Below are 14,055 nucleotides of genomic sequence, written 5' to 3'. Positions count from 1 at the left end.
GGTTGGAAAAGACCTCCGAGATCATCATGTCCAACTGTTCCTGTCTACCCCCTAAACCATATCCTTAAGTACTTCATCTCCCCGCTCTTTAAATACATTCAGGGATGGTGACTCCACCACCTCCCTGGGCAGCCTGTTCCAGCTTCTGACGACCCTCTCAGTAAAGCATTTCCTCCTTCTCTCTAACCTGAACCTCCCTTGGCACAGCTTGGTGCCATTTCCCCTTGTTCTATCCCCCATCACCTGGGAGAAGAGACCAGCACCCACCTCTCTACAAGCTCCCTTGAGGTAGCTGTAGGTGGTGATGATATCTCCCCTCAGCCTTCTCTTCTCCAGGCTAAACAACCCCAGTTCCCTCAGCCGCTCCTCATAGGGCTTGTTCTCCAGACCCCTCACCATCCTTGTGGCTCTTTATGCATACTTTGTGCCACAAATTAAGCCACGGGCTACTCCAGACTAGAGATGTTCAGTAGATGTCCATTGTGGTTTGAGACCCTTCCCTCTACTGAGCAGAACTGAAACTCAAGGTGGTGTCCTCCATATTTAATGTGTCTTCTGGAGTGCTGGCACCATACATGTGTAATAAGAGTAGTTCATTTTTGGTGCCCTTTTGCATTCTACAAAGGATACCATGATGTATCAGAAATTCTGTAAAAAAAAACCTCCTCCAGGAGTCTCTGCAAGGGGATATCTCATTTGTTGCTTCATAGACAGGACAAAAGACCCATATTCCAGACAGGCAGGCCTTTTCAGCTGCCAGGGCCACTTACAAGCTTTGTATAAGTCTCTTACCTTACCTATGCTCACCAGATGGCTGAATATTGTCTTCTTTGGCAATGCTGCCCCCACCACAGCTATGAAACTGCCCCTACTACTGAATGGTTTAGGACCTTGGCATAGTTGCATAGATCATACACAGCTACAAAGCTGAAACCTGTTTTGATTTTGGGTTTTTTTTCCTTGTAGGGAATGGAGACATGCAAGCAAAAGGCTTATCTTGCATAAATCTGTAGGCCAGAGTGTGAAACTCAATTTATAATAAATATTTGGCATACAGTTCTTAAGTGAGTATGAGATTTCATACAGTAGAATTTACCAAGTTGGCATTTTACATTTAAGGGTAGTCAATTTTTTACATTTTATATTTAAGGGTAGTCAATTTTTTTTGTTAAATTTGATGTGTGTTAGGGTTTGCATAGTAGGTAACCATCACTGCAGTACTTCACATATCTTCATGTTCATTATACTGGCACAAAATTACCTGAAGAGTCATTCCAGGGCTTTGGGGGAGTTGTGTCAGTTATTGTTAAGTATATTAAATTTATAAACCTTGTTTTAAAATTGACAGGTGAAGGTGATGCTATTGATGTCAACAGCTCCAGGATTTTGCTCAATACTAAATGTTAAATGTGGCAAATCAGAATTTGGAGAAATTGCTACCTTAATCTGAGGCACCTTTAGCCCACTGTTTGTCATCCTAATGCCCTTCTGTTTGATATTTACTTCTTTGGACATTGCTACCTCACTCCTTTTGCAAATCCATGTTAGCACTGATGTCATAAAGTAAGCAGAATGAATGTGTGAAATTGCTTGTAAAATTATCAAATGAAATGAAGAGCAAATACGATGACTTTTTTTTTTTAAGTTGAATAAGGAAACTGTCAGCAATGATGCACTCTCGTAATGCTTACTAGAGCTGAACAGTATATATATAAGTCAGTGCAAAAGAGGCAGCTAGGCAGATCTCAGGATCCTCAAGGCTTGCCATAGTTCCAGAAGAGAGAGTAGCAGCTCTCTCTGCAACTGCTACGTATCACTTCAAAGTATAAAAAGGTAAGATTTATATGAACTGCAAGTACAATTTGTTTGGGAAAGCTGAGTGCATTTTCTGAGTAGTATTGCCCAAAGTTTGCAATAGAGGTGCAGGATCACTCAGCAAATTGGTGTTTTCTTCTGTGGTTATAATCGTTGCTGTTTGGAGTTAATGACATCATCATTTAAATCTTGCAATGTATTGAATTAGTTCAACAGAGAATGATCAAAAAAAAAGGAAATCCAATGTTTGGGTTGCAGAAGCAATCAAAAGAAGGAAGATTAACCAGGAGAACCTGAAAGACATGCATTGTAGTAAGAATTTAAATGTGAGATATATATTTATTGATTTTGATATTTTTATCTCCTCTGGTGTCTCCTGTGGAGCTATTTAATGAACATGACTTTAAAAATATTCGGTCCTTATAGATACTGCCTAAATATGAATCAACACGGATTAAATTAGCAGAACGCAAGCAAATTAAGTGATCTTCTATAGACACTGATTTAAAACTGTCCAAGACAGGTTGTCATTCCATCTCCCCACAGATTGCCACTCTACTGCCCTACTTCTAGACTAGTTTGTCTCAAGCAACTGTTCTTTTCATATCACTGGAAGATCTGAAAAGGAAATTTTATAGCACAAAGTTAAAAATTAAAGCCTTTCAATAGTTATTGTGATTATTGTATAAAATGTAATAATCTTTCATCCTACCATGTATTTCCTTAGCCTAGAACTATTATAATTTACAGAACTTACCACAAGGCACTATAACATGGTAGGTAAATTAGATGTAAGGGACATCTACCTGAAAAAGTTATTTCTTTATAATTAGAAATAACTGCTATTTGCAAACAGCTTCGTGTCAATAGAAATCTATTTTATTAATTCATACATTTTCGTATGAAAATATTCCCTTTTTTACTGCTGTAACTGCATAATTTTTATTTTTAAACTGGAAATAGATAGCAAGATGACTTCTGAATGAGTCTTTTTTGAAAACTTTATGGAATTAAGCTGGTTAAAATTGCACATAGTGTACAAAAGACATCTTCAGTAAAATGTATTGGAAGAACTAACAAAATCAGGTGGACCAAGGGAACCATATTCAAGTAAGTTTCTGATGAATATTTGAGAGACATATTTGTTACATGCTTTCTGGTGGCTCAAATGGATACGTGCGTGTTAAGTTTGTCATCTCCAACCAGGAAGAAATTAAAACATCTCCATTAGTCTAGTATACATAGGAACAAAAAGTTTCTCTGTAAGATCAGCCTCCATTTTCCTGCATCTTGACAAAAAGATTGCATTGTTTTTAGCAGTGACCTGGTGACCTTAGAGCAAATAAAACCCTTTCTTCTGCTTGAGAAATGAATTGATTAGCAGGAATAAACTAAGCAAATATTATTTTGCTGGTAACTCTTTTTTCTACAAAACATGTTTCTGTTCCCCAAAACAAAATAACATAATTTCTTCTTTAAAAACTGTATATTCTTTAACTTGTCAAAAACTGCTGTTGCTGGCTTGGGCTACCAATAGCAAGTACTAAACACTGAACAAACAAAACTGATTCTGAATTTTTAAAGGAACATATTTGACAGAAGTTTAATGGCTTTTGATAATGCTTATTTTATTAATAAGGATTTTCTTACCTGAATTTCATACTAATTTCAAAAAAATGCATTTATACATCTTTCTTTTTAGCAATTTCCCCAGATTTTGATTCTGAAAAATTCAGACAGAAGCTAAACATGCATTTAACTTTAAACACATTCTTAAGACATAAAGTAGCCAGGGGGACTGTCGACAGCTGAAAGCTCTATAGGACTGAGGCATGAGTTAGATCCAAGACATATCGAAATCACTGAAAACCTTTGTTACTGACTGCAATGGGCTTTGAATATGGGCTTTTAAAATAAGTTTTATATAAAAGAATAGCTTTTGATGTTTGATATTGCTATAAGGAGGCTGGATGAATGACTAGACTATTTCTTTCATTCCACCTCAGTCACAGGTTTATGTCTAATTTGCACCACGGTTTAACAAAGCTACAGGCAGCTGTAAACTATCTTCCTTTAGTTTTTCGGGTTAAGCAGAAGTATACCAAACCACTAGCATACCATTAAGCAGGGCAAATTTACTTACGTATGGTGCAATAGTCAGACTTTGGGCTCTAAGTTAACTCATTTACAGCTATATCAGCTAGCATGGGGGTCACTAACCATTTTTGTGACCACAGCAGAGCTGTCTCCCAAAGAGTAGGCAGAGCTTTTTGTTCCTTTGTTGGAAGCCAGTGAAATGTGAAATGATGCCTTCTTCGGGATGAACAGTGGATGTCAGTGTTGCACCATCAATCTGCGGTTCCAAATGAAACTGTGAAATGGGAGTTCAACACCGGCGTTATAACAGGACTGACTGTATGACCGCTACGGTATTTGTTGGTACTATAGCAAGCTATGTGCAAGTGTAGGCATCAAATCTCATCTATCAGGACATTACGGAAGGCAGAAAAGAGTCTCCATGCACACTGATGACAAAATGAGCAACCACCGGCAGTGGCTTCTGGTGGAGAGAGGGAAATCAACTCCCGTTGCTTAACAGGATAATCCACCAGAAAATCTTACATTCATCAAATTCTTTTCCTGGTTTTGATTATAATTTGGTTAAGATTTTGATTGGCTTAAATATTCTGATGCTGACACTGAGGTATTCTAGTGAAATATCTGTATTATTCACTAAGATTCTCTTAAAAATTAGGACTCACAAAGTACCAGAAATAATACATTCTTCCTAACTACAGGTAAAATGCCTGCCCATAGTCAAGCTCTGCATCTCCAGCTATAAGCTATTTATTAATTAATTTTTAATAGATGGAAGAAATGGATTTCATTAAAAAAATCTGCTCTGAAGCTGTGCAGACTACTGGGGCAGAGCAGTTCTCCAGCAGTAAGGTTTTTGCTGCAGGAGTTTCCTTTCTCAGACATATTCACATAGTCCCCCGATTTGCACTGCTCAGTAATCTGCACCTCTCTACACATCATTCCTTCATAACTCTCTTACAGCTTCCTCCAGGCCATAGTCTATTTTAATTCAGCCTACTGGGACAAGGCATTACAACAGAGAATAGATATGCTTTCACTCAGACTGCCTTATTTTATAAATCACTGAATGTTGATAAACAGCTCCTCCAGTGGAGCCGGAGGAGTTCAGTGCGGATCACATTTAGTGGGGAGGGTGTTTTTTGCCTGGGTCTTACTTTGCCACCTACTACTTTACCTCAATGCACTTATCTTTCCTATCTCCCTTTGTTTTTCAGACTGTAACATAAACTTTCATGGGAAAGTGTCATGGATGGCAGAAGGGCTCTTTCAAATACACAAGAATTAGTCCAAGCACATGATGAAATTATTTCCAGTAGCATTTTGCTGATATGAACTCACTGCAACTTCTGTTGCTTTACAGTAAATTACTATTGTGATCCATACGGATTTTAACGTCAGAATGAATGAGTAGTTACTATTCATCATTCAGTGAATGAGCATTTAGCCATTTAATGAATGGCATATTCAATTTTTTTCTCAAGGTCGAAAGTACCTAACCAAATTTTAAATTAATTTCATTTTCTGTATATCCATTCCATAAATTTAGGCAGTCAATAATAACTAAAAATAAGCAATATACACTAGTTGATTTTGTATGTAGATTTCCTTTTATTTCCTGTTTATGCAAAGCACTTTTGACCTCTAACAGTAAGAATTACACCTGGGAGACAGTATTTTCTACTTTGATTTATTACCATTAATATGAGGTACATACCCCATATCTTTTATATCCCATAAAGACTCATAATGGAAGCCCTTAAGCTGAAATAAAATATATTGTCAGTAATGCAACAAGCAAAATTTGACATATCACATCACGAATTAAACACAAGTTAGCGTGTGATTTCATGGCCAATTTTTTCTAAGGAGTCACACCTATTAATAAGTCATTATTAAGTCCAGAGGCCTATTGCTGCAATATCTATTATTTTAAAAAAATTAAACAACCTTTTTAAAAGGAGGATGGGGGGGCAGAAGCAAAGAATGGGGAACTGCTAATGTGACACAGAGCAAAGGAGATACAGAACTTTATCCTTGTTACTACAAAAGAAAGTGAGGATGCAGTTGCTCTCAGCTCAATTTGCATTCTAGAATAGAGACTAGAGCCTAAACACTAGAACAGAGACTACGTTTTTTGAATGCCTACCCAAGGGACTGCAGTCTCCATCCACTGGACATGGACCCTGTCTTCATGGGGTCTCAATGTTATCAAGTTTAGATCATCATTAAGGACGTCTCTTTGCCGTGTAATTGATTCAGACCTATGTAAAGATGATTACATTTTTCATTGTTGCTTTATTTCTGTTTTGACAGGCAATGAAAAGGAAAAGTGTTTATTTTGTTGCTGGGCTCCTTTTAATGATAGTTCAAGGCAGCTGGCAAAATCCTCTTCAGGACACAGAGGAGAAATCAAGGTAAATTCTTTAGATCCAACTTCTAGAAACACTTGGCCTGAACTTTGTTTCCTTACAGTTTGGAGAAAAACCTACTATGACTTAAAGATAGTTTTTTGTATACTATTACACTGTGCTTAATCTACCATCGAAATTGGCAAAAATTTTTAATATTGGATAGGACAGCACAGAAGTTTTTGATATCACAAACAATAGCTGCCTTAGTTACCCAAGAAGACCTTGCAATTGTGCAGCATCCAACCTGCTATGTTGATTCATTTTACTCGCCAGCTAGTGATGAATATGTCACTTGCTTTTACTTCGCAAGAGTATAAAATAGTACTCCTAGAAGAAAAGTCAACGCACCTGTAGAAAGTACTATAACCACTGCCTATTAACAAGTTCTGAACTTTTCACAGATCATTCAAAGCTTCCCAGTCTGAACCACTAGATGAATCTAGACAGCTGAATGAAGTGAAACGTCACTCACAAGGCACATTCACCAGTGATTACAGCAAGTACTTGGACACCAGACGAGCTCAGGACTTTGTGCAATGGTTAATGAGCACTAAAAGAAACGGGTAAGCATTTTGGTCACATTGCTATAGACCTCCATATGCAGAAGCAGGCAAAAACCCAGCTGAATTCAGGTTCTTGATTTCACCATCCCATCACAGACCTCAAAGAAGTACTTAGGAAAAAAATTACATATAATGCTAATATGTTATTAGAAGTGGGGAATATATGCAAAATGAGTCAAAAGGATTGAGATAAACCAAGTGTAGTATCAGTATGTTACCTGATATGCCATCTAAAAGGACTATCTCAGCCTCTTTGAGAAAGACTGTTTCAGCAAATTAATTAAGCTCAATAGGAATAAGACATATAGAATATAACGTACAGGTCTGGGCCATTGGGCCTTAATAAATTTTCCTGTCTACGGATACTTTAATCCTGAAGTTTCATTTGTGAAAAGAGATACTGTTTAATTTTTGTTGACCACTGGATAATTGACCAATATCACAAGTATACTTTTAAGGCATGAGTTGGAAAGCTTTTTGAAAATATATTCTGATTAAACACAAGCTACCAAGCTGAGAGCAAGAATAATGTAAAAGCATGCAAGTCTATGCTCCGTATTCTACAGAAGATCTCTCCACAGAATCCAAAAATCTATGATAATAATGCTTTTAAATCCCTGTGGAAGTATTTAATGTGTAAAGTAATGATTTCTAGATATTGTATTAATTAAAATTCATAAGCCTGAAATTATTTATGATATTCAGCTATCAGTCGTGGTTGTTTATCATAATATCTAAATAATATCCAAAAAAACTTACCAGCTTATGCATGCCCTGCAATGTACTCGTAATCATGATCTAATAATTGTGGAATTCCACTACAGCCAGCAAGGACAGGAGGACAAAGAAAATGACAAATTCCCGGACCAGCTCTCAAGGTATTCTAGTTGCCACAACTTGTTACTCAACTTTGCTGTTAAACAAGAAAACTGCTAGTACTTTTTACAATGTTACTTCAATCCAAGAAATACCTATCGAAAGAAATTCTTTCACACCCACTTTTTACAAGGAAAGAGGAAATGTCTCTGTGTTATTTATTCCTGTACCAGCGTTCTATAGCTACGCACAGTGGCTTCAAGCAATGCAACAGGATGAGAATAGATTTCAGGAAAGGATATTTCAAGTAATAATGGAGAATAGAAAATATGATTAAAAACTTGGTACAGAAAAAGGCTGAAGCAGAAAAAACCCCCAACATTATGTTGGGGAAAGGAAAACCAGTGAGAAGACTAAGGAAAGGAAAATGGCCAGGCATCAATTTGCAGCGAGCTGCTAAAACACGGTACAATGCTCAGCCCTAAGCACTCAGTCCCATGTTACATAAAGCAGTCATTACAGGAAAGGAGAACACAAGGCCTGCTGGAGGCCAGGATAGTGTTTCTTGACCGTTTCTTGGGAGACGGTAGGGAGAGTTGGAAATTTGGAACAAATAAAACAAAAACCCAATAAGTATTTTTGCCAAAAAGATCGAAATACCTATATTCATTCTCCCTTTTGTCAGAAATTCCCGAGAGGATAGCCTGGATCATAAATATCCTTCCGTTCAAAACACTAATGGTAACAAATCTGTAATAATGTTTCAGCTTCAATGAAACAGCACACCTCAAAAAAAAATAATGTTCCATTAAAAATGTTCTAAACCAGTCTAGTTAGCATGCTGATGAAAAGTGCAGATGGTACTAAATTAGGAGGAGTGATTAAATCCCAAGAAGATAGAAAATAATAGGAAGAGCTAAAGGCCCTGAAAATTGGGCAGAAATTAGCAAATTCTGAAATAGAAAAAGGCTAGGTAACTTATTCATGGAAAATATTCCATAATACGTCTACTTCTCAGTGCAGCTTGCCTTCCTCAGTGTGACATAATATTGTGCTATATCACAGGAAGAAGCGCAGTGAGGTGTAGGGAGGGAGAAGGCAATTGTCGTTCTCTATTAAGCTGGAGGTGATAAGGCTTGAAATTGTTCCAAGATTATCACTTGGTCAGACTGACGAATAAAAGGGTGTTCACAAAGCAATTCAAAATGTACATTCAAAAAGAATTAAGTCTGAACAGTTTGGCTAAGAAATAATGAAGACGAAGGTACGAGGAGTGGCTTAATGGAAATTTTTAGGTTAACACAAGAGGTAACAAAAGGTATGTCTGTAGAATACAGTACAGTCTGTGGATCATAGCTAATTAATCTAACAGACCATTCCAATGCAGCTGTATTTGCTTTCAGCACCCGATTTATTCTTTCAGAACTAGTTCAGGCATCTCTGTACAAAACTATTTCATAGCACAGACAACGCCTTCAGAACTGAAAGACATGAAGAAAACAAATATCAAGAGTAACTTGAAAAACTAAAAGCCCCTCTCCCTAATAAGAAATGCTAATCTGATGGGTGGGAAATAGAAATCAATAAAGGATTAAAAAAAAAAGCCCTTACGCAGACTGTCTCTAGAGTGTTGCTCTTCTTTCAGCAATGCAATCTCCAAGCGTCATGCTGAATTCGAGAGACATGCTGAAGGCACCTACACCAGTGATATCACCTCTTATTTGGAAGGTCAAGCTGCCAAAGAGTTCATTGCTTGGTTAGTGAATGGACGAGGAAGAAGAGAGTAAGAATCCATCCATTCCTATTATCAAATTTTGCCTTGCTTTTGGGGTTAGAAATCAAGTCTGATAAAACTTTGATGTGTTTTTGATCATTCTTGCTGTACTCGATGTTTTGCTTTTGTAATAGAAGATATTCTGTGGGTGTTAGACTGCCACTTTAAATTATTACGTTCAAATACAGATTAAAACAAACCTGTTCAGTACACTGTTACACTCTAAAAGGTCAAGTTATATTTAAGGTCATTGTATCTGAAACTAAACCAGACCTTCCTCTAACTACCACCTTTCCCCTTTGACAGAACATTGCTTGCAGTCTCTCAGCTATCAATGAGATCAAGACTGTGTCATTTTAAATTACTTTCTCTATTTTTCTCTTCCACAGTCAACCTTTTCCTCGGCAATATTTCCAAGATTAACTTTCACCAATGTCATCAGCTGTACTCCATGTGCTGGTGATCATTCCTAACAGTAACTGATGACTTTTCTTCTTCCACGCTCCTCAAAGTCTCCCCAAGTGCATGCTGCCAAAATAACTATAATTTCCTACAACTATGACTTATTTTCCTTTTTAAGACACCTCAACTTCTTTTGCTATGGTTCACGGTTTCCTGGATGCTGTGCTCCACGGTTTTGACTGATTTCTTCCATTAATATCTTGTTCTTCACATACTCATTGCAAATTTCTCAAGCCTATTCACTTCATCTACTTACTCATTATTTTATATCTTTTTTCATAATAGTCTGACACTTAGAATGGCCTTACCTTCAATCTTCTGCAGGCACCTTCTTTCTCATCCTGTTTCCAACTCTGCATGGTTAGAAGCACCATGCACATGCCTCTCCCCACTTTTTAACTATTCTGTACTTATTTGTGCCTTTAGACTGTAAGCTCTTCGGGGCAGGGATTTCAGTGCACCCTCTGATCATATATTCTACCAGCTGTAAAGTACTCTGTAAGTCTCTCGCACTATATACAGATAATAAATAACAGTAACAATAACAATAAAATATAATCTGTAAGACAAGATTGTGTGTTGTAGTCAAGGGAGCCCAAATAGGTACATTTTGTAAATAACGATGATTTCCTGAAAAAAGAGAGTTAAGTAAATGAGACCAGAGAAGGGAATAAATAGCTGTTGCCATTTCACAGTGATGTTAAGAGTTGCAGTTGGTTTTCGCTCATGTTTTATTTTCATGAGCAGAAATACGGTATTTCAGTATTTGTAAGAGAGATTACAACCTAGCTGTGATGAACTGAGCTTAGAAACCTACATGGACAATTAAATGCAGACTACCCTTCTGCTTCCCAATATTTAGTATTATTTGTGGTTAAACTTGTAAATAGCATAAATAGCCTTCCCTGAAATTACTGCATGAAAAGAAGCAGTCTGCCTGTCATTGGTCCCAGAGCACAGCGTGCTTCAGTAGCAGCCTACCTTAAAGGAATTCACTAAATCTTCCTATATTTGATGGGATAAAACAAGAAAGGAAAGTTCTTTAAACTTGGCATATGGTATTCCAATGGTCAAAAAAGGACAGAGCAAGAATTAGGATCTGATTCCAAATAGAAAATGCTATTGTTCAGCAAACAAGCACATAGATTTTATACAGGTGTTGTAATTGAGTTCTTTTTAACTCCCCCCAAAAGATGCTGCTCTTAATATCCAAATACTTATGCAATCTAATTGTAAATATATAACTAGGACTTAAGTCCAAGTAAGACAGAAAAAAATGTATGAAAATGTAACTATAATGTTTTAGTAGTGATATTTCTTAAATAATGATTCTTAGTAAAGCCACTGCGAGTTTTACTGCTGCCTAGCCTACTTGGTCCAGACATTGCAGACTGAGATACGGTTTTGCGTGTATGGCTCTTCCAAAAAATGCTAGGAAGGAATTTAGACTCACCTGAAGGAACAGTCCTCATCTGGTAAAGGAAGACCTCCATGCTTTATTCTCTTGTTAAAATGATGCCTCAAAAGATGTTCTGCTATACATTGTGCTGCACTGAGCCGTAACATCAGGCACAACCCTTACCTCCTTAAAGTGTATGAGAATCCTGTCGGGAGGCCCTTTTAAACAGTTTGTTTATTTTGATCTGCAAATTGTTTGATAATTTCTTCCCTTTGAAGTTTCCCAGAAAAAGCTCTTGTGGCCGAAGAGATGGGCCGAAGACATGCAGACGGCACCTTCACGAGCGATATCAACAAAGTTCTTGATGACATGGCTGCCAAAGAGTTCCTAAAATGGCTGATTAACACAAAAGTTACCCAAAGGTGCCTGAATTTTCATTGTGTTATACTGGGGTTTTAAATGTATTTGTTACACATAGGGAAAGTACTGCTGATACTTCTCTTAACTATTGACATACCTGTAATTGTATTGAAAACTTTCTGTTACAGACAGTGCTGAAGACACTAAACAGAACTCATTCCAAGTATAATTTGTATTTTGCACCAGTAGTGAACCTATTTAATAGTATCTCATTAACTTGAAGGGAGTTTTGCCACTGAATGTTACCAGAAGTAAGGTCATATTAATTGAAAAATAAAACTCTCATTTGCATGCGCATTATAAATCTGAAATATTTGTTGGTAAAATTACACCAAATTGACTTAAAGACTGTGATATAAACAACTGCCTTAAATTGTGACTTGTCATTAGGGAGTAGGGTACTGTCATCTGAGTTCCCGACAGAGAATTATTTAAGAACCCTGCATGAGTGTGCATTTATATTGGCAAATGCTGTTGGAAAAGCAGCATTTTCTATCTGAACTCTATAAAAAAGTTTGTATGGAAAAATTATTTGTTAACAAGTTTCTATTGAAGAATTATTTGTTAACATTAACAAAGTGTTTCAAATGTAATCAAATGCCACCTCAAGGCACACGTGAGTGGCCAGATTTTTTAAAATGTTGGATGTCCACTCTTAAAAATTAATTACTTTTAGCCTTTTGGCTACAGAAGCACCCAAAATGACTAATTGATCTTGGAAATATGAAACAACTAATATTGTTTCAAAATTTAGAAGCTACAGTTAAACTACAGTTTTTATTAACTTTTTGATATTTTTGTGTTTGTTTGTAGTTCAGCACTGAAACAACCAACTTCGGAAAAGAACCTATTAGAACCTATTAAAAAAAACCTTTCCTTTAGGAATAATTGTTTACAATCTGTTATTAGAGAGAGGCATTGAGGGGTCTGTGGAACTAAACATCTGCTAAGTCTTGAACAGAAAAAATATGTTCCACACATATTTCATAAATCTTGGGAGATTTATAATATGCCCTAATTGCTGCTGCTTTTTTTTTTCCCAGGGACCTTCTGGGAGAATACCAGTAAAAATGCAGATAAAAATGGGATAAATGAAGATCTTCATTGCATCAACTGCCAGTTATTAAGAGATTCTGAAATCTGTATTCTGTCATTTACATTGGGTGTAAAAAGGCTATGTCACCTTGCATGCCAGGAAATAATTGTACTATAGTTTAGTGTTGCCAAAGGTTTATACATGGAAAACCTACCGTCTAAGGGATGGTTATCTTAACAGCTTTATGACGATGAAAGCACCATATCCTCATATTTTCCATTTATTAGGACGGAAGTAACTCCATTTATATTTATGATAAAATTATTTTTCTAAAAAGTTGACTTCTACACACAGAGGATTCAATCACCAATCATATGTGTTATTTGTAAGAGGCTGGCAGTAACAAATGCCTGAGAAGTGAATATCCCTCTTAAAACCTTTGTTATAAAAAGGCTAAGCTTTAAGGATATTAAATGGCAGCCTTAAATAAATTTTTTCAAGCTTCTTTTCTGTTGACTTCTGATGTGTATATCCCTCGTGCCTCTTTGCACTCTACTTCATTTTGTTTTAATATTTTAGAGTCACTGAGATCTTGGAAGTGCACTTGTTTGGAATGATAAAACAAATTCAACATTTTGTTTTGCCACATTTTCTCCATGATTCTCAGAAAAGAGCTGTGTGAACTCTGAATTATCTTTAGTTGAAAAAGAAACCATGTAAGATGAAGCCAGAGGGGAAATCAAGACTGCACAGACAGATATTCTTCATTAGCATAAATTCTCGTTTCTCAGCAAAAGCAGGAGGACAGCTTTGAAAACTATTAAGTGCAATATACTCCATTAGTAGTGGAAACTGTCACACAATCTCTTCAAATTTTATAAGATTGCCAAGTAAAGCCAATGACAAAAGCTTTGTCCGTCATCTCTTGCATTTAGCAACATTGCACTGTACCTTAGAAGCACAGCAGTCATTTCAGTAACCGGTGCCTTCTCCATTATGGTGACACAACATTTTACTGCAGGTCTCAATGCTTCTAGCAACCAAAACTGTGATAGTCTCCGCTGGCCAGGGCATGTTTTTGTAGGCATGGTAGTAGCTTCAATTCTCAAACAGTCACAGGTGCTGTTATGCACCTCTTACTTCTGATGACTACCCAAACCCCCTTTTCTCCCCTTGCTGTAATAGCAATATGCCAGGCATCTAAATTAAAATGTCCTAAAGGGGAAGTGGCTTAACAGAAAGCTTAGCAAGTATCTAGT

The 14,055-nt window shown here is 36.8% G+C and overlaps 1 protein-coding gene across 1 annotated transcript; it reads left to right on the top strand.

Moving 5' to 3' along the window:
* Positions 1-982: 982 nt before the first annotated feature.
* On the top strand, positions 983-13,301 carry GCG (glucagon). Its single transcript, XM_010182246.1, has 7 exons — positions 983-1,064; positions 6,229-6,329; positions 6,728-6,889; positions 7,714-7,767; positions 9,351-9,488; positions 11,619-11,762; positions 12,804-13,301. Exons 2-7 carry the CDS (start codon positions 6,232-6,234, stop codon positions 12,826-12,828), a joined length of 621 nt encoding a protein of 206 aa, XP_010180548.1. The 5' UTR covers positions 983-1,064; positions 6,229-6,231; the 3' UTR covers positions 12,829-13,301.
* The last annotated feature ends 754 nt before the right edge of the window (positions 13,302-14,055 follow it).

Source organism: Mesitornis unicolor, unplaced genomic scaffold, assembly GCF_000695765.1.
Source record: "Mesitornis unicolor isolate BGI_N332 unplaced genomic scaffold, ASM69576v1 scaffold4384, whole genome shotgun sequence".
Lineage (NCBI taxonomy): Eukaryota > Metazoa > Chordata > Aves > Mesitornithiformes > Mesitornithidae > Mesitornis > Mesitornis unicolor.
Note: the sequence above shows the minus strand (reverse complement) of the source record. Positions and strands in the feature narration are given on the sequence as shown.

Coding starts and splice junctions, on each gene's coding strand:
- GCG (XM_010182246.1), top strand. CDS start 6,232: ATGAAAAGGAAAAGTGTTTATTTTGTTGCTGGGCTCCTTTTAATGATA. Junction 6,330..6,727: donor GACACAGAGGAGAAATCAAG/GTAAATTCTTTA, acceptor AACTTTTCACAG/ATCATTCAAAGCTTCCCAGT. Junction 9,489..11,618: donor AATGGACGAGGAAGAAGAGA/GTAAGAATCCAT, acceptor TTCCCTTTGAAG/TTTCCCAGAAAAAGCTCTTG.